The following is a 19532-nucleotide window of genomic DNA, read 5'->3' as shown; positions in this document are numbered from 1 at the left end:
AGTGACTTGAGAGCAACCAAACGTTACTTTTCAATTTTCTTGCAGTCTGTGCTTGTTTGAAAAATCAATCCGACCCTGCGGTAACCAACTGTGGAGCTGCAATCTGTGTCCAACAAATATCTGTCTACATGTGTTGCACTTGTTCAGTCACGATGCAGAGCGAGTAGGTGGTGGAGTGAGAGTAGAGGAATTAGTTCTGGAGCCCGTAGCAATTCACCAGCAAAAACTTCTTCTAACTAACTTCTAACCTCCAACAGTGAGGCTCGAAGTGTGACTGAACCTAAATGTTGAGGAGGTAATGAGTTTTGCACTGTGTTGTTAATACTGAAGTTATTTAAGTATTCTGTAACACTAGATTGAGCCTGAAGAATTAAGATGAAGAGAGAACAACATTTCTTATCAGCTTTCATTTACTAAAAAGATCCCGTTAACATCCCTGTTCTGAAGCTGCTCTCTATTCCTCCCCAAGTCTTTATTATTTAATACATTTTAGCTTTCAATTCAGCCTCTTAATTTTTCCAAAGGTTTCCAGCTGTATTCAAAACAGGTTGAGGCAGGAGCAGTTAAATGAATGCTTTATTCACACAGCGCCGTGTTGACTGAGGGATACACGCGGGTGTTAATTGCAGCTTGCTTACCGCTTTATCTCTGGACATTCTCTGTGTTGTTGATGCTCGGACCGTTTTCAGTTGTTATTTGACGCGTGTTTTTGGCTCTGGGTTTGGTGAAACGATGCACCTGTTTTAGGAGCGAACAGAGGGGGGGATGAGGTGGGGAGAGGGATAACAGAGACAACTAAATAAAAGCAGATTCGCTGGTACTGCTGAGTTTATTAGCAGAGCGCACCTGTTCACAGGCTGCAGCAGGTGCCTCCGGCAGACGAGGCCAACGTGCATGTGTGTGCCCGTGTGTGTGTGTGTGTGCACACAGACCGGTCCAATCACTGTGACCGTCTGCTACCAAACACACCCATTTGTCAAGACAAACTAGTGACACAGTATGGAAGGCAACAGCAGCAACAAAACAACACCAAAAAACCAGTGTACTTTATACCCTGGAAGTATAGGAAAATGGGTTTAGTCAACAAATGGTCCATCTATTTTCCCCTCACGTCAATGGACTCGTGGCACTTGATTTATCTTCTCTGTATCGGAAGCAGCGAAGTGAAAAAAGATGGAGGGGAAGTGGGGCTCCTGCTGCCTTTAAGTCTTGGGGGGGGGGGGGGGAGGAAATCAGTCATGGCTGCAGCGCTGATCAGAAACGTTTTTAATCAGGGCGTCTTTAACCACTCCAGACGAGTTCTGCAGTAAACACGAGCTCCGTTCTCTGGGTGGCAGATGGTGAGGCTTTCCATCCAATAAACTGTATTTCCACTGCACACAAACATCCCTTTCACACCCGTTTTTAATTTGTATTTCCTGTGAATTCACCTGTGCGATTCAGTTCTCATGGCTTCCAGGGGCAGATCTCACGTGACTTCATCAAGTCAGCCTCCGTCCGTTTTTTATGTTGCAAAGATGCTTGTAAGCTTGTTGGCGGATCGATAAAAGAAACAAACGATAAAATCCAACGTAAGGAGGAAGCCAGTCCAAGAGATTTTGGTAAAATGGGAGTATCAGGGCAACAACTGACTGTTCATTTGTTCTTAAGACAAATGCCGAGGGTGGAGATGTGTTTTGAACATTTCTCCTGAACTCCGCTGGCTCTGCTGATGTTCATCACTTCTGTTCTGCTCAACGATTTGTCCCCCGTTAAATGCATTTGCAGCGCACAGTAACAATGTGCGATGCACACATTCATGTAACTGTTCTCTTTTCACTTATGTCCACCAGATGTCCATGACTGGAGGAACTCTGCTATCAATGTTCTCTGTAACTTTAAAGTGATTGATGTAAATGTGTAAAGATGACTCCGCATACAAAATCGCAGAGACTTTGGGATGCATTAAAAATAAGTCGGCAAGAAAAAGAAACAATAAAAAAAACAGCTAGCGACATTTGTTTGGAAATAAAAATGAAGGTCAACATTCAGTCACCTGACTCCCTGCTGCACACTGCTCACCTGTCTCCACCTGTCCTTGCCAGAACTGCAGCATACAACCGGCCCCTTTCCACTCAGAACACTCAGAACACAACATTATGATGCCTGCTTGCTCCTCATCACATGATTACCCACTACACTAAATTATCCCTCTTCACACACCGACTTGAAAGTGTCTGAGAACGTCCCTCGTTTGGCTTCACACAAATACTTTACTCTGGTTAGTCACTGAGGCGCGGCTCCGACCATAAATCAAAAACGTGTGTGTGCGTTTGCAGTATTCGGTATGTTTTGCATGCGTGTTTGTGAGCAGGCTTTTAAAACAGAATATTAAAACATTAAAGTTGACAGAATGACAGAGTGTACTGCGCTGGGTGTTGTGGATAATTGAAATGCCAAAACCTCAAGATGGACGCTTATTTTTAGCATGAATTTACAGCTTCCATCACAAGCCTTTAATGTTGAAAATATTTTAAAAGGAGGATGTGAGAGAATTTATTTATCTGGGTGAATAAACAGACAACTTGACGTTGACATAAACAGAGTATCACTGCTATTACTCAGACACGCATCAACACAAAGCCTGCTGAGTGACAGTTTGGATTTACTTCACTTGCTTGTTACTCAACTGAAGAAAATGTTTCATTATTATATATACAAATATTACACTCACAGTATAAATAAGGATATTTGAAACCCATATTGCAGATTCCTGTCTTAATCTGACTCTAGTAATCAATGCTCGATACGGTGCATGGCCTCGGGCACAGACATATGTGACTGTTGAATATCCCACTGCAAAGACAGACACCACGCCGAGGTATTTAAATGCCTGGCTGCAGCGGCAGGAGTGAGCTCGGACAGTCGGTGTTCAGAAACGGAAACGGAGGAGAGCATCTTTATGTTGTAACACAGTACATTTGAGCATAGGAGATTTAGGATGAAGGATTTAAAGCGACTTCTTTTACCCTTCAGGAAAAAGTTACATTCTGCTTGATGTCACGTTACTATTGGATGAAATTGGTGCTTAGAAAAGCACGCGTATTGTTTAGTTTAACGGGAAGAAACGTTGATTGGATTCGTTATATAACTGCTAAATTGATTTAGCATATTGTTTCATTTGGAGCACGCCGATGTGATGGCAGTTTTAATTAGAACCGAAAACACAGTAGAATGTGATACAGCACACAATTTATTCCACATAATTGGATAATTCATTAAATATTTTGCCCCGATCTGTTGTGGTGTTAGAAACACTGTTGTGGTTATGAGGCCAGGAGCTCCAGGCTGAAATAGAAAGGGAAGAAGTGAAAGGTGAGAAGAAGGAGGAGAGGAGGAAGAGCTTCTCTGCATTCTCTGAGTCCCTTTTATCGATTACACACACTGCCGGTGGCCGTGACACCAAAAAATCTGTTTGCCCTGCAGATGCATCGAGGCGCAACAGAGTGATGCATTCCCCTCACAGCTCCCTGTGACTCTGACCCTGACTGATGCAACGCCGAGCCATGCAGAAATCATCAGTCAGGACCCTTTAGAACCGCTCAAAGCTGAAAGTTGTATTATTAGGAAATAGAAGTGCTACCTGCACTTCTTTCTCACTGCCATACAAGACTCTCTGCATAGAGCCGCCGTCCCCGGTCAGGCTGGTCACTCTGTTACAGCAAAACAAGACAAAGTAGTTTGTAAAAAGTGTAGCGAGCTTCACCAACTTTCGGTCAGTTGTCCCAAAATGTTTGTGTTAATAAATGTGTGTTCCAGTAAAAAGACCTTTTCTGAATTATCATTACGAAATGATTTACGTGTGATCATTTAGAGTATACATGACTGTGTTAGATACTGTTTAATGAGAAGGTATTATTTGTAACAATAATCTAGTTGTTCTCTGGTTTGAGACTATTCTTGTACTGTAAATGAAAGTGCACCAAATAATGTACGAGGCTTTGTGATGTTAAACAGTTAAGCATGTCCTGCTTCGTGTGCTTCTGTAAATGAAGGGAGCTTTCAGCCGACCCGTTGCTTCGTTATGACTCTCACATGTAAAATAATTACAGCTTCACTCTGTGAGTTTTGTTCGGCGCCAGATGGTCGGAAAATGTGGACGGTAGGAAATTGCACCGCAGCCTCAAATTCATAGAGGGAGCGCACCGTATTATAGCGGCTGGTGGCCCAGCTGGCTTCCTGTGCGTGTGTGTGTTTGTGTTACATTATGAGTTAGCCTGAATCATTAGATGTAAACAAACAAGCCTGAGTAAAGCCATTGATTTTGTTTCGTGTTTGTGTGCGTGTTGTGTTGTGGAGGAAGGTCTACATGTGCTCCTGGCCGATGATGTGAAGCAGTCAACATTGTTAGCATTTAGACGAATGTTCCGCATGGCACACTGAACAAAGATTTAGACTCAAACTCTTTTGTCTTCCACGGAAAAGAAACAGAAACATTTTTGTGTAGTCGTCGACGTTGTCCTCAGATGACACAGTTAAAATTCACTTTAAAAGGGACACGAGATGCTAACTTTCAGGGTCATTCTTGTATTTGGGGATTTCTAGAGGTAATCTACTAGAACATGCTGTTATTCGTTTTTGTCTCTAGATACATTTATTCGCTCTCTATCCAAAACACTGCTTTAGTACCGGCCTCTTTAGTGTCCCTCCCGAAAAAGCCCGGCCTGATCTGATTGGTTGCAGAGAATAATACGGCACACTTTTGCAAAAATGTGTGTGTACAAGCAGAGCAAGGGAGTTTCCACATTATGTCCACCGCAAGTTCTGTAAAGTATTGTTTGTCTGGTATTGAATTTCCCCACATGTGAGTATAATTAAAAGGTATTTTCAGCTGAAATTGCTGTTAATTTCCTTGAAATATTGGTAACATGGTTTTTATTATATATGTCATGCTCACATAAGACAAGTTGTAACATTCAATTTGGACTTAATTACTTATTATTTTCATTAAATGTTTGATTGACTGTCAAATAATTTGACAAATCTTCTGTTGATAAAAAAAGTCAAATTGAAGTATACTTCAAATTGAAGTGTAAAACGATATTCTATAATTCTTTGATAAATTAACAAATTTGTCAAAGCCTGAAGTTACCTGTTCCTGAGTTTCATGGAGCTCTGATCAACGTGAACACACACTGTACTTCATTTTGAGTCAATGGCGCCTACGCTGTCCTGCTGGAGGAAACCGTACTGCTGGAGGCCCAGTCTGTGTTTTGGGCCTGCTGGAGGAAACAAAACGCGCAGGAGAACCTGAACCAGGATCCTGCTGCGGTAAAAATGTTACCGATGTGAAAGATGTTTTCTAAAAGAAACAGTCTGGTCAAGGGCGGCACGGTGGCGTGGTGGTTAGCACTGTCGCCTCACAGCAAGAAGGTCCTGGGTTCGATTCCGCCCAGTGGCCTTTCTGTGTGGAGTCTGCATGTTCTCCCCGTGTCTGCGTGGGTTCTCTCCGGGTTCTCCGGCTTCCTCCCACAGTCCAAAGACATGCTCTGGGGATTAGGTTAATTAGGGACTTTAAATTGCCCGTAGATGTGTGAATGTGAGTGTGATTGGTTGTGTGTCTCTGTGTTGCCCTGCGATTGGCTGGCGACCAATCCAGGGTGTACCCTGTCTATCGCCCGAAGTTGGCTGGGATGGACTCCAGCCCCCCCGCGACCCTGTGTGCAGGATAAGCGGTTTGACAATGGATGGATGGATGGACAGTCTGGTCCCATTAGCTGGTACCAGAGAGAGGAGAGATTTTACTCCAACGATCCCGTGAGCTTGAAGACTGATGATGGATGATGATGGAGGTGGAGGAAGCAAAGCGATGGAGTGAAACCAGAAACAGATCAAAGTCTAGTTCCCGCTCCCTCTCTCTGCTGCTTCGCGACCTTTTCAGATTTATCTTCCCCTAATCGACCATGAAGCCATCAACACCAGCCGATCCTCCAGAGTTATCACAGTGTAGGTAAATGAAAACAAAACTGGTGAGCAGAGCGGGAGACCGATGGTGCTCACGCAAATGCACAGCTGTGTAGTCCCACTATTCAAAGTCATGTGGGTGGATTTATTCTGCTGTAGTACACATACGTGTTGCTTTAATCCACAGTGTTATAAGATTCAAATAGCTCCTTTCTCTGGAACATACGCCACGTATTTCACTTCACTTCATTTTGCAGGAATGTGAAGCTATGGCCTTAAGATAAGTTCTAGCTACTCTTTAACCTACTAAGTGGTTTATAGTATTCTTGATCAAATTTTGTGTTAAGATTGAAATCATGAAATATGTTTGTCACTGAGATGTAAAGTTTTAGTATAACTAGCAGGTACCTCAAAGTTTTAATATTGCCACCTATGTCCGCCCTTGTATTGTCATGTGGGGTGGTTCTACACGACATACTATCATTAAACTACCATTAACTATTCCCTCAATATATACGAGTAAAGTGTTCTTCCATTGGCCTCCTATTCAATTCACCAAAAGTGAGCAAAATCTGAATCTTCAGGGATCCTTAAGCTGTTTTTAGAGCAGCACAGATTGTTATCACATGGATTCAAATACAGCAGATGTCAACTTCGCTCCAGCAGCGTAACAATAGTTTTGAAGATCTGTAAATGCCGGTCATACAATGAATTCCAAACCCTATTATTATGTATGTAATTGAACTTAAACAGTCACATCAGACAGGTGGCAGAAGGGAAAACTGAATGTTTCCAACCTCTGGCCCATCTGTCATCATTCTGCTTTAGGATATTACTTTGCAGTTTGCTGAGTCCTTGTCTGTCCAGTGTTTACGGAGCACACGGACCACAAAGCTGCAGCGTTGGCTGAGAAGAAGTCAGTGGTTTGTGTTCATTTTAAACGGAGTTGAACAGCTGTAATCAGCCGGTGAGTTGAAGCGTGGACTGAAGGGCGAACCGCAAGATGGCGCTGTTTGCTACATGATGTCCTCACAGCCGTACGTCCGCAAATAGCCGATCTAATTCATAAAACAATGACAGATATTTAAATCATGATGAAATTAATCTCCTCCATTGAGTGGCTTCTGAAAAGAAGAACAGAAGCGGGTCAGCAGGGCCGGAGAGATGAGCGAGCAGGCGTGATTCATTGGGCCGAATATCTCAATCGTTAAGCCATTTAATGAGCATTGGACTTAATTAAAAGTGGTTTAAGTTCGCAAAAGAGCCAATTCATTAAACCCCGACAAGCCAGATGTGTAACCAACTCATCGTCTCCCTAAAGAGATTCTAATAAAGCGTATCAATTGCAGCAAACGAGGCACACTTACTCTGCAACAAAGTTCGGCCCAAATTTGGGGTGAAAAAAATATTCCTTATCTTTTTTGATAGAATAACTTTATAAGTTAAGAGTAAAATTCGGTTTATTCAGCTACAAGGTGCCGAGCACTTCAGGAAAACTGCCTCAACTCTGCGAACTGATGGAAAGATTAAACCTCTTATTAGAGGTGTATCCTGATATCCCGGCAGTGTGTTTAACTCCTGTTTGCGGACAACGCGCGTGCGGATCCTGGACTTGGAACATTCCTGAATGGGTTTTGGTTCATTTGAGCTCCGGGATGCTGCGCATCAGGGCTCCTCATCAGCACTCAACATCATCCATCATCAAACGGATACAAACAGAGCGTTCACCTCAGACTGAGGGACGCTGAATCACGGTGAGCTCCCGTGCCCCATCATCGGCAAAGCCCCCCCTCGCCCCCCCCAGTCTGCCGGCTCGCTGCTGTCTGTCTGATCAGCGGTGCTGCTGCTGCTCGGTGGCGCAGCGCAGATCCAACTGAGGATGTGAGGATGGAAACCGGAGGAAGGGGGTTCTGCTGGAGCCGAGTGGTCTGGATGGAATAATCCAGAAGAAATCCAGCGTGCACCTGTCCGGTGCGGTGGTCATTTGATCCGTTACCCAAACCGGTGCCTGCCAATCAAACCGTGGACTCGTTTCAAACAGGATTCTTTATCCAAGCGCGTCTCTTCGGATCCTACGTTTCTTTTATCTGATACTCTCTTGTTTATTCGCCACCCAGCACACAAGTGGCGGCGAGCTTTTGATTGCAAACTTTGGGTCTTCTGTCTGGGCTTTTCTTTTTCGTTTTGAAAGAGGGACGGCTGTCGTTGAACGCGCGTGCACGCGCCTCTTTTAACGCATGCTGTCGTGGACGCCGTAAAGGAAAGTTTGGCACCGGTACGCGTGGGAGGATGCTACCGGTGAAGCTGTCCGGGTTTATCCGCGGACGCAGAGCTCAGTGACTCGCCTCTACCCCGTCCACGTGTGGCTCACGTGCATAACGTTTCGTGACTTTTGGGTGGCTTTGTGATCGGATGTTCGAGGGTTGGAGCTGGAGAATGTGGAGCCGAACCGCGCAGTCGTGCTCGGGCTGGCGGGGAGAGCGGCGGATGTTCCGATCCCTTCCTGGGACCACACGTGTTCCCGGTAAACAAGTAAGCCAGTACGAGGGTTTAGAGATTGCTCTGCATTCATGGATTGCCACCGACAAATAGAAAAGAAAAATAAATCGTTATTATTTTAGTGATATTTGAGTGTTTATAAAAACGTTTTTTTTTTTTACATGAATGGCGGTTGGAACTCCAAGAATCTCATTATTACAACTGTTTCATTCTGAACGAGTTGCCTCATATTTTAGTCATGGAGATGCTGATGAAAACGTGTTTTGTGAAGTTTAGTCATATTGAATATTTACTAAAGGCAAACAAATGACAAAAAAAACATGACAAGTTTAAGTAGATTTGCATGTTTACCCACATATTATAAAGGCATCAAAGAGCTGACATGCATCAATGGACTTTATGTTTAAACCATTTTTTGTGTGGGAAATTTCATGCATTTATCTAACCTAAATATTGTTCACTAAAATTTGTTTATCGACCACAGCTGATGATATCCGACGGATTAGAAGAACAGGTTATTAGAGGAACAGAGCCACACGGTTTCAGTGTAGCTTTTTCATTTTTCTTTTGTGTCAATGTATAGTTTTAACTTCCATCCATCCATCCTCAAACCGCTTTTCCTGCACACAAGTAGTTTTAACTTAAAAAAGAAAATGATTTGTAGATGACTTTCTTCTTCTCTTCAATTAATTTTAATTAAAACATTTTTTTCTTCTTTTCTTTAAGTGACTCAAGACCCCAAAATGACGAGCTGTGAATAGAGGCTGCCCTGTGGGTCAAGCGGATCTTTGTCTTCTTCGCTTCAGATCCTCTCCTCATCATTTCCTAGTTCCTCTTCCTTCCCTTCTTGAACTTCTTTCCCCCCTTTACTATTTATCCTTTTCTCTACAACCTCCTCCTTTCCCCCTCCGTCCCCCCACAGCACACATGCAGGCTAAGAAGCGGTACCTGCTTGTGTCTGTGGGGGCCGGTCTTCTCTTCCTCATATATCTGTGGGGTCTGCAAATCGGGGAATTCCAGCAGCAGCCATATCAATATCAGCAGTTACCCCAGTACCCCCAGTACCACCAGCAGGAATACCAGTACTACCACCAGAACCGGGAGGTGCACCAGCACCAGCCCCTGCCCCAGAGAAGCCCTTCCAGACCGCCCAGGCACTGGCCAGAGTCGACCGAGCTGCTGGAGCCGTACCTGGAGGGGGGAGAGCAGGAGGTAGACGGAAATGTATTCAGATACCAAAACATAGGAACACTCCATCATACAAGTTTACTAAGGTATCACTTTACGTAACAAAGGTAAAAGTGCAGTAGGCCGCATTCTCTGTGGATACATTTCACTAACTCATAGAGAATTGGTTTAAAGCTGGATGATGGTTTTGGTTGCAAAGCTTTACGGCCACGGGGGTCACAATATGATGAATCCCCACGATCAAACAAGTCTAGAAAGATGAAAAGGTCTTTGCTTTATTAATTGTGAAATTTATGAACGAGTCCTCAAGCCTAAAAAATGATTCAAATGATACAATCTGAGAAAAGAACGTCACTGCTTGGCTGAACTGCCCACAATTCTTAGCATCCGCTTAAACGGAAAACAGCACCGTACAATCCATGAAAGAGGGTTGGAGAAATAGATCAACACAATCTATATTTTCTCATGCGGTGCTTTTGCCTGTCAAAACACGTATGGAGAGCTATGTGGCGTTCGCTGTGCCTTAAATGGTCACAAGCTAGGATGTTTTGGAACAACTACTTCAGTGGAGTGAAGGACAGTCCCCCTTTATCGTCTTGTGTGGACCGGAAGTGGGAGTCGGTGTAGTTCAGTCACAGAACACAGCAGTGAAACCCTAAGCTAGATGGCATAAAGTAACAATGTAATGATGTAATAACTGTGCTTTGCTTTGGGTAGCCCTTACTGTGTGTGTCCTTGTGTACAGGAGGACAGTCCTCAGCTCCATCACCAGCACACCTCACCTCGTGAGCGACGTGCGATCCGCGACATCATCTACAAGAACAAGCGCTGCCGCATGGAGACCTGCTTCGACTTTGCTCGCTGCCAGTCGGGCTTCAGGGTTTACATCTACCCACCGCAGAGAGGGGACGAGATCTCCGAGACCTACCAGAAGATCCTGACGTCCATCGAGGAGTCTCGCTTCCACACCAAGGACCCAACGAGGGCCTGTCTGTTCATTCTGGCTGTGGACACGTTGGACAGGGACCAGCTCTCGGCTCAGTACGTTCAGAACGTCAGGCTGCGAATACAGAACCTGCCGACGTGGAACGATGGAAGGAACCACCTCATATTCAACCTCTACTCGGGCACCTGGCCGGACTATACAGAGGATCTGGGCTTTGAGGTGGGCCAAGCGATGCTGGCCAAGGCCAGCGCTGATATGGTCAACTTCCGACCCAACTTTGATATCTCTATCCCCCTGTTCTCCAAGGATCACCCGCTAAAAGGAGGGGGCATAGGTTATCTGATGCTCAACGATGCACCGCCTTCCAGGAAATACCTGCTGGTTTTCAAAGGGAAGCGATACCTAACTGGCATCGGATCGGAAACGAGAAATGCTCTATATCACATCCACAACGGGGAAGATATTATTCTGCTGACCACATGTAAACATGGCAAGGACTGGGAGAAACACAAGGACTCTCGGTGTGACAGAGATAATGAAGAATACCTCAAGTAGGTCTTTTTTTTTTATCTCTTTACCTTCCGTTGTTTCTTCCGAACGTGCTTTCATTTCTATTTAGAAAGAGTAACTCTTTTGAAGATCTCTCTGTTATTACTGTCTCAATATACCTTGCAGAGTTGTTGCTTGCTTGTTGCTGGTTTGTCATCCTGCAAGGAGAGCAGGACTGTGACAGTTGTCTCATTATTGGCTCTTATTTTCCCGTTGGTCATTGGAAAAGCAGCGGGTTAGTTACACATCATTACAGCTCCTCACAAGCACTGGTTGTGCTTGTGCGCAGTGGTGTCGGCCAGCTAATGCTGCCGATCATTGCAAATGTGGTTTATTGGCTGGCAACTTGCCTGCTCGAAAGTGTCAGGGACGAACCTCTGTGCACGAAATGCCTCTTCTCTGATTGGAGGAAAGCAGTTGGGTGCTTTCATGCACACATTTCCCCATTGTGTGGCGAGGTGAGGTTCTCAGAGTAAGAGAATGTGCTTTTAATGAATAAGAGAGAGTGCAGCAGGAGAGGCAGCCAATTGAGGGGAAAGTGATCTGCGCCGAAAAGGAAAATCTTGTCAACAATTAACAGCCGAAAAGGAGGAAAACCAGTGCATGCAGAGATAAATGGGATCAGCGTATTATTCTTTGATACGTTGGCCCAAGAGTCATCTGTTCAATATTTTAGCCTTAGATATTGCAGAGAACCATAGGAAAAAAAAACAGGATCCAGAAGTAAAAAAAAGAGTTCCATGGAAACACATTTGCCAATGCAGTCTTGTTTTATTCGAAGGTAATTGAAGCCAAAGAGTCCCTGCAGTAAAGTACAGCGAGGGCATCACATGGGAGGTTAATGCCTTTCTGAGGGGTTGGAAACAATTCAATGATTCCCCAGCAAAGTGGTTAATGTAACTGTGCCTCTAGGATCTTTATTTCAATAAGTCTCATATCACTATATCAATAGGAAAACATCCAGCAGACCAATATCCAAATTGAAACTGGCTTTGACTTAATGGAGTGAATTGTGAGAAATCTCAGCAGGTAATGAATTAGAAAGGCGCACTAGGACGTCTCTACATGCGAGTAGGATGAGAAAATGCAAAGAATCCCACACATTTCCATCAAATTAAGTCTTCTGTTTTTTGGCAGAATGTACACATTTTTTACCCATCATTGTGACATGATGATCCGATTGTTGGTCTGACTATATTTGATCCTTAATTGGCACCTGTCGACTACACCTGACGACTACATCACATTACATGTCATTTAGCCGACGCTTTCATCCAAAGCGACTTAAGGATACAAAACTCAGAAGAACAAGAAACAAGAAAGTGCAATTTCATCAAATGAACTAGAATCAGAAGGATTCACACACGTCTCCTCTTGCCGTCAACTTGAAACCGCTTCTATTCTTCCCTTTAGGTGGATTTTTATACTCACTATAATTTTATATTTCATCAGTGTGGTAATTTCTTCTGATTTTAGTGGTGCATAGCTCTAATATAGAACCCTGCAGTCACTGGCTGCAAATGATAAACGACTAAGTTCTAAGTACCACGACTTTATTAAAGTTTTATGTTAATTTTCTAAAAGCATTTTTGTCCTCTAAAAATAGGAGGCTGATTCTACAAAGAGCCCCGTTTGTCTGTTCTTCATGCAATTTGAATATAAAAACCTTGAAATTAAAGCGAAAAATGAACGGTGAACGGACTAATCATCTTGGCTCAGGATATTCCGCATCGCAGAGCACGCTCTGCAATAGGCAACCGTTTGAGAATAAAAAACATCACAACAACAGAAAAAGGGGATTCGTTATGTGATCCTTTGTGCTCTCCGAACAACGTCTTGCTTTAAACTTTTATCTTCTATCATTGTGTGTGTGTGTGTGTGTGTGTGTGTGTGTGTGTTAGGACATTCTGTTCTCGATTTCGGTGTCTCTTGTTGTGAAAAGGTTGTTGCTATTAATGCGAGCGTGACATTAAAGCAGCAGCAACACTGGGGCAGCTCTTTCCTCCACGGCGAAGCCTGTGTATATTAGCCGGCTGTACTCTGCGTTTTGTATTAATGAATGTACTGGTGGTTTTATGAGCACACGGTAGCAGCTTTTATAGTGAAGAAAAGGCAAATGGCTTTGGTTCCAGCATGGGCGACGTACTTCATGTAAAAGGTGCTCGAGAAGAGACAATCCAACAGTGAACACTTTCTGCCACATTAAACACAAAGGGGGTGATCAATAGAGGCCATTAATGAAACAGAAAGTGCTCAAGAGGCTCCTTTACTAAATGAATGCTACATTAATCCATTCTCTATGTGGCATTCGCCTGATATCCAATAACAAAAGCAAAAAGTGGCACTGAGATTAGCTCTTTCATTTCCTTCTTCTCTCTTGTTCACTGAACAGCGGAACCCAAAGTACTTTGAAAGTTCCGATCTTAATCTCCTTTTTATAAAAATGACTTCTAAAGCTGATGAACTATGATAAAAGCATTGATTGATTTGGTGTCAGTCATTAAATTTGTTCATTACATGAACTAACTATCAGACAAACGGGTCTGGACTTCCAGCTCTGACATTACAATATTTATGTTGTCTGATTTTTGGAAATGTTTTGCGGCCACAATGATTGAGGCTAAAAGAAAAATCCAAAAGGAAAAGCATGTATCTTGTAATTTAATGTTCATCAGCAGGATTCACAGGGGACAAACCGTGCTAATGACAACAATCAGGGATTTAAATTAGTCTTAAAATTCTCTACCTCAGTTATCGATGACGCACGTCAGGCTTGCCGGGTGCACTTTTAAAGAGTACATTGTTATTTTCCCTCTTCACTCCCGACAACGCACTGGCGGCCTTTGAAAAGGAATCACAGGTCGCTGAAAACGACGCAAAGTCAAACTGAAGCAATGCAAACAGCGCAGCCTCACAGTCCCTTTGAACCGTGATGTTGTGACGGAGAAAGCCCGTTTGTCTGCTTGCCGCCGCCTGCTCTGGTGTTTTACACACACAGCGCATGAATATAGACATCTCACAGACCAGTCGGGGACAGATCCAACACAGCCAGCCTCCCCGATGAGAACAGGAACCGAGGAGGATCTTGGAGCCTCGGGCGGTCGATAATTGCCCTCCAATTGAATTAATCTGTAAATGAAGGGGGATAGATAGAGATCTCACCTCCCGCCGAGCGCCGCTGGATTGCGCTCAGGCTTTTTCACTCCATGCAGATAAAAGCCCAGCTCCACCAATTAAAACCTCGCCGCACAGAAGTGTCTCTCCAAAGAGCGTTGGGTACCAGGAGGATGAAATGAATACCTTTTGTTCCAAAAGCAATGTGTTGGTAGAAGCAAGTAATAAAACACTTTATCAAGTAGTTGGAGAGAAGAGGAAGGAAGGTCAAACGTGAGGAGAGGCGTCCAGCTGATTGTATACGGTAAATCTATACACTTCTCCTACTTCTTCCGCTCTCTGATCATCGATCTTCTCTTTTCTTTCTTTCTATTTTTTATCTCTATGAAACCTTGCAGCTATTTAGCAATTTTAGTTTTCCCTTTTTGTTTCTCCTCGACTCTTCAACTTTCCTCTGCAGGCCCCGTGGCAGCAGCAGCACATGGGATTTCAATGCCACCGGGTTCCATTAATTTAGCAATGTTTTCAAAAAGTTCTTGAAACATTTTTTACATTTTTGATACATTTTTACCAGATTGAATGTGCATTAGGTGTAATTTAATCGATTGAAGCAGGCAAAGTTTGTTTCCAGATCTCTTCATGTCATAGCGACTTTGGGGATGTCAGTGTAAACAACCTCGATGACAGTACTGAGAATAGCGAATGCCAAACCAAAATGTTACTGCAAGCTTCATATCGTTTTAAGTAGCAACTGACCTTTTCGCCACTAAAGCTAAACCCCCCCACATCTGACATTTTATCAGCCGGTAATATCATGGTTACCGTGTTAGCCAGCGGTGGAATATAACTTTAGCTGCATGAGAACACATTTGAGAGACAGAAATTGAGTGGTTTTGCTTTATATTTCTACTTTGATTACAGATTACAAATATTGTCCTTTTTCTGCATTACAGAAACTTTAGTTACTCAGATTATGGATTTCAGATTACAGTTTTTCAAGATTTCCCGTCAGATGAAAACAAGCGTGTGTTTTTGACACTTTGAGAAGTTAAATCCTTCTCAAAGGACAGCAACTATTGCTAATTTAATGCAAAAGTTTTAAAAGTTATAGGTACTTTCACATTGCACCATTATGTGCTAAACTTTGAACTGGTACTGTTCCTTCGGTGTGGTTTACATATCTAAGCAAGTCCATCTGTCAGAAGATTGGCCATTTCTTTATAGCTTAATGTTTGTCATCGGTGAGAAACCCTCTCAGCTGAACGGGAGACCCGGGAGAACCAGGACCAGGACCAGGACGGGCAGACTCTCAGACCGGCCGCAGTAAAATTAATGTTTTCAGAGGAACTTGGGTGCACGGAAGCCGTATTATCCTCGGGGATTACCCTAAAATCAAGAAAAATGAAAGTTTCTCGCAGTAAACAGAAGACCCAAATGCCTCTTCTTGCAGCACCGATGAGAGCAGCGAGCACACGTTCATCTTTATTTTCCACTCAGTGCTCACACGATCACTCACGCAACTTTTTTTTTTACAAATTTGTCTCCATCACTAATTGTTTCATAATGAGCAAAGTAAAGACGGTGAATGAATTAGTCATCATGTACTCCTTCTAATTTAATGCATCCCGGAATGCATAAACACCCTCAGATGGAAACACAGCTGCTGTCACATCTGTGCATGTTTGGCAGCTGCAGAATTCAATATGTATGACAGGAGAAAAGGGTCTGACAGTATTAATTAAAATGTCAGCGGTGGGCATGTGGGTGTCCGGCGGGTCGACTAGCATAGTCGTGTTTTGTGTGTGTCGTATTTTGTCCTGGCCTTGTTGTGAGATGTTCTATTAGAGCATATCATAAAAGTCAATGTCATCTCTCCTTGCTGGCACTTAGCTCCCTCACTCCACATCCTCCTCTCTTCGCCTTCTCCTCTTCCTCCTTCATTCAGTCTCCTTCTCCCTCTTCCTCCCCTTGTCGAACTAAAGCGTGGAAAAGGTTTATCCCGCCGTCATGATGAAGAGCCCCGTGAGGAATAATAAGAGAGTCTGCCAGTTCTTTTTTGGGTGTTGGGGCGGAGAAACAAATTCAGACCCTTGATGTTTGACCAATTTGCATCCTAATTAAACAGAGAGAAAACAGGCCAAAGAAAGAGAAAACAGGACAAACCAAATCTCTTGTTTTCCAGTTTTATTTTGGATTATAGGATGTTGCACAATTGATCTTGGACTATGGTGATGAACTGACACGAGGATCCATCATCTTATTTATACATCAAAGCGAGTTGTTATCCATAATTAAATAACATTTTCAATTAAAATCACACCACGATCTTCAGCAGTTTTGTCGTGTAATTTGTAATTGTCGTGGAATTGCAGATATTGCTTCACAAGCTCAAAGTTCATTCCTTCGGCCCTTTTGAAACGCGGTTAACGACGCCGCCTCACTGAGGTTCTACTGTCTTATCGCTTGATCATCTTACAAGATTGTATCATCAAAGGTTTCTCAAAAATTTAAAGATTTAATGTAATTTCTTAAATTCAACATAAATGTAGTTTACTTGATCAAAGATCTTTTCTGTCGCATACTTGTTTAATAATGTGACGCATTTCCTTCATAATCAATTACAAGCTTGCTGCATTGTTACGGTTTAGTTTAGGCAGTAAAACAAATTGGTCAGTTTTAAGAAACAATGGGGGAATAATATTAGTTAGTCAACAAACCTACTTGGTTAGATGGAGCAAAAGATGTCGGTTGGGTTCAAGTTAGGTGACAAGTAAGTCAACATGGGGGGAACAAACAGCTGATAGTTTGGAGTTTTCTGGACCGGTCCAACTCCCCCCGCCCTGCTTTGGATACTTCGGTCTTTTGACTCACGCAAGAATATCTCCTAGCTTACTGAGGAATTACCTCGCATCATATATTTTGTAGGCAAGAGATGCTACAAATGATGGATAAGACTGGCCTGCGATGTGATTTGATGGGAGCAAATACTATTTCCCTCTATTTTGAGCCAGATATAATAATAACTTTGAGCAGCAGCTGGAAGAAACTAAATGAAATCTAAATTGGAAATGCGTTTTTTAAAGCAATTTAAAAAGAATTTTTAATCCAGGCATCTCTCTGAAATAGTTTGTGTTCTCCTCCTTGGAAATCCAACAGCACCCAGCTGCAGTAAACCAAAATAATATTTTGTTCTTGTGAACGTTATCAAGATTTGTAGATAACGTTCATCACAAACTATACAATCAGATGAAAATAGTTTTTACAGGATCTTTTTGGGGGCCTTTTACCGCCTGCAGGTTTCTCAGCCAGCAGCTGAACCCATCAATACAGCAGAAAGGCTTCTGCCAAGGCCGGCCGCAGGGTGAAAGGAAGCTCTATTGATCACGTCTGACTCGACAACGGCAGCCAATCAGCAGCCGAATGGAGGTTAATGGTTAATGGGGCTGTGAAAGCCAAACATAGATTGGCATTTAGAGCGGGAAGACCGTGGCTTTATTTCAGCTGACCCTCAAGTCAGTCTCAACAGGGAGAAGAAGTTAATGTATCAAAGGGCGAGTGGTCACATGTGAACATCACAAACTGGGATCATAAACATTTGTTGGATTGATGCAATTACTTTTTTTTTTTTGTAAATAGGAGAACTCTAGGATCTCCAGGCAGCAGGCAACTGAATTGGCTGCACACTCGCCTCTCAGCAGCAGACAGCCAACAGACAGGAATATATGGAGCAACTTTCTCAGAGCAGAGCATAAAAGAGACAATATTTAGGTTTTAAAACGGTATCCAAAAATAGGAACCTAAATGAATGATAATTCTGCCCCGTAAAAGATGGATCATTTCAACTTTTACATTACATTTCATTTAGCTGAAGCCTTTATCCAAAGTGACTTACAATAAGTGCATTCAAACATAACTGTAACTGTAACATACAGTTAAATTTCCATCCCTTGCTTGTAAATTAACGGCCAATGTCATGAATAAACAGTTAAACCTGTCAATTTACAATAATAGCACACTACCGTGATTCAACTGCATGTTACATATATTTTATGAAGTGGTGGAAATACACATACAAGGGCAGTGAATCACAATCCATCTACATCTTTTGTAGGTTAATATATGGAAGCCCATGTCAGCCACTGAAAAGCAGGTCTTGTAAGTCATCATAATGAGACAGTATTTCATGATATATGATGATGACTTTGACTAACAGGACATGACTATACATGCAGCTGTCACTTTTATCCAAAACGCCCATGGTTTGACATAATTTTATGTGGAGTTATTGGGGGTTAGGTGTCTTGTTCAGTGACACTTCAACTTGGCACAGGGAGCAGCCAGGATTCTAATCGCCAACCTTGTGCTGCACAACACACCCTCTCTATCCCATGCGACGCCTTTGCTGTCGTTTCAGTGGTTGGAATGTAAAGATTATAAATATTTGTATTATTCAAAGTGTTCATTGCCTAAAAGTCATTTGAGTGTTAATCGTGACCGACTGCTCCTGAATGTGACGAAATGACGAAATGAGTTTGGTTGTCTTTCTTTAATTTGTGGGGAATTAAATGCAAAAGTATACTGTTATAAGTAAACGGTAACATTCTGGTATTTATAACACAAAAACAGTAATCATATGGTAACAAACTGTGATCCAATATACGACAACATACCATAATTACGGTAGGGCACTGTAAATAAAACAGTAAGTTACTAGCGTCGACTGCCAGTAAATTGCAGTTAATTCACAGTAAAATTCGTTCAAGTTTACAGTAACATACAATAATCAATTTTACGGTAACATAGTGTAAAAACCATTTACGGTATTATACCGTAAAATAAAGGTAAATTCCTGGCGTCCTTGCTGCCAGTAAAATACCGTTAATTTACGGTGACATTTTTTAGAGTGTAGTCGAGTGTTTTCTCTCAGTGAGGGAGGGAAGAGCAGTTTTGCAGATGCAGAGCGGAGTGTGCGGGTCGGGATGTCGGGTTTGACCATGTCCTGGATGTAGACTGTACCCCATCCATTCACAGCATGGTACGTGAGCACGGCAGCCACCAGTAGCCAGTGAGAGAGCGGAGGAGGTAAAACAATGACGCTCCTCTGCCATTCAACCATTACGTCTTCCATCAAATTGGGGAACACAGATTAGTACAGTTTATAGGAGACAGGTTGCATTTGCAGAACTAGTTTCTCAATTTTGAAAGAGCTGTAGATGTTAAAAAATGAAAGGAAAGCTTGAATTAGAACCACTTGTCTCTTGATAAGGGCCCGTTCCTGGGAGAACAACATCGT

General features: G+C 42.8%; 1 protein-coding gene across 1 annotated transcript in view; it reads left to right on the top strand.

The window, feature by feature from the left end:
* Positions 1-7630: 7630 nt before the first annotated feature.
* Positions 7631-19532, top strand: part of LOC120807940 (exostosin-1) — a 182567-nt gene continuing 170665 nt past the window's right edge. The window contains exons 1-3 of the mRNA XM_078093028.1: positions 7631-8475; positions 9169-9654; positions 10376-11127. Of these exons, the coding sequence (XP_077949154.1) occupies positions 9370-9654; positions 10376-11127 (1037 nt within the window). The 5' untranslated portion in view covers positions 7631-8475; positions 9169-9369. The remainder of the gene's footprint in view (positions 8476-9168; positions 9655-10375; positions 11128-19532) is intronic.

The sequence above is a fragment of the Gasterosteus aculeatus genome, chromosome 18 (genome assembly GCF_964276395.1).
Source record: "Gasterosteus aculeatus chromosome 18, fGasAcu3.hap1.1, whole genome shotgun sequence".
Lineage (NCBI taxonomy): Eukaryota > Metazoa > Chordata > Actinopteri > Perciformes > Gasterosteidae > Gasterosteus > Gasterosteus aculeatus.
This window is presented reverse-complemented; position numbering and strand designations above follow the sequence as displayed.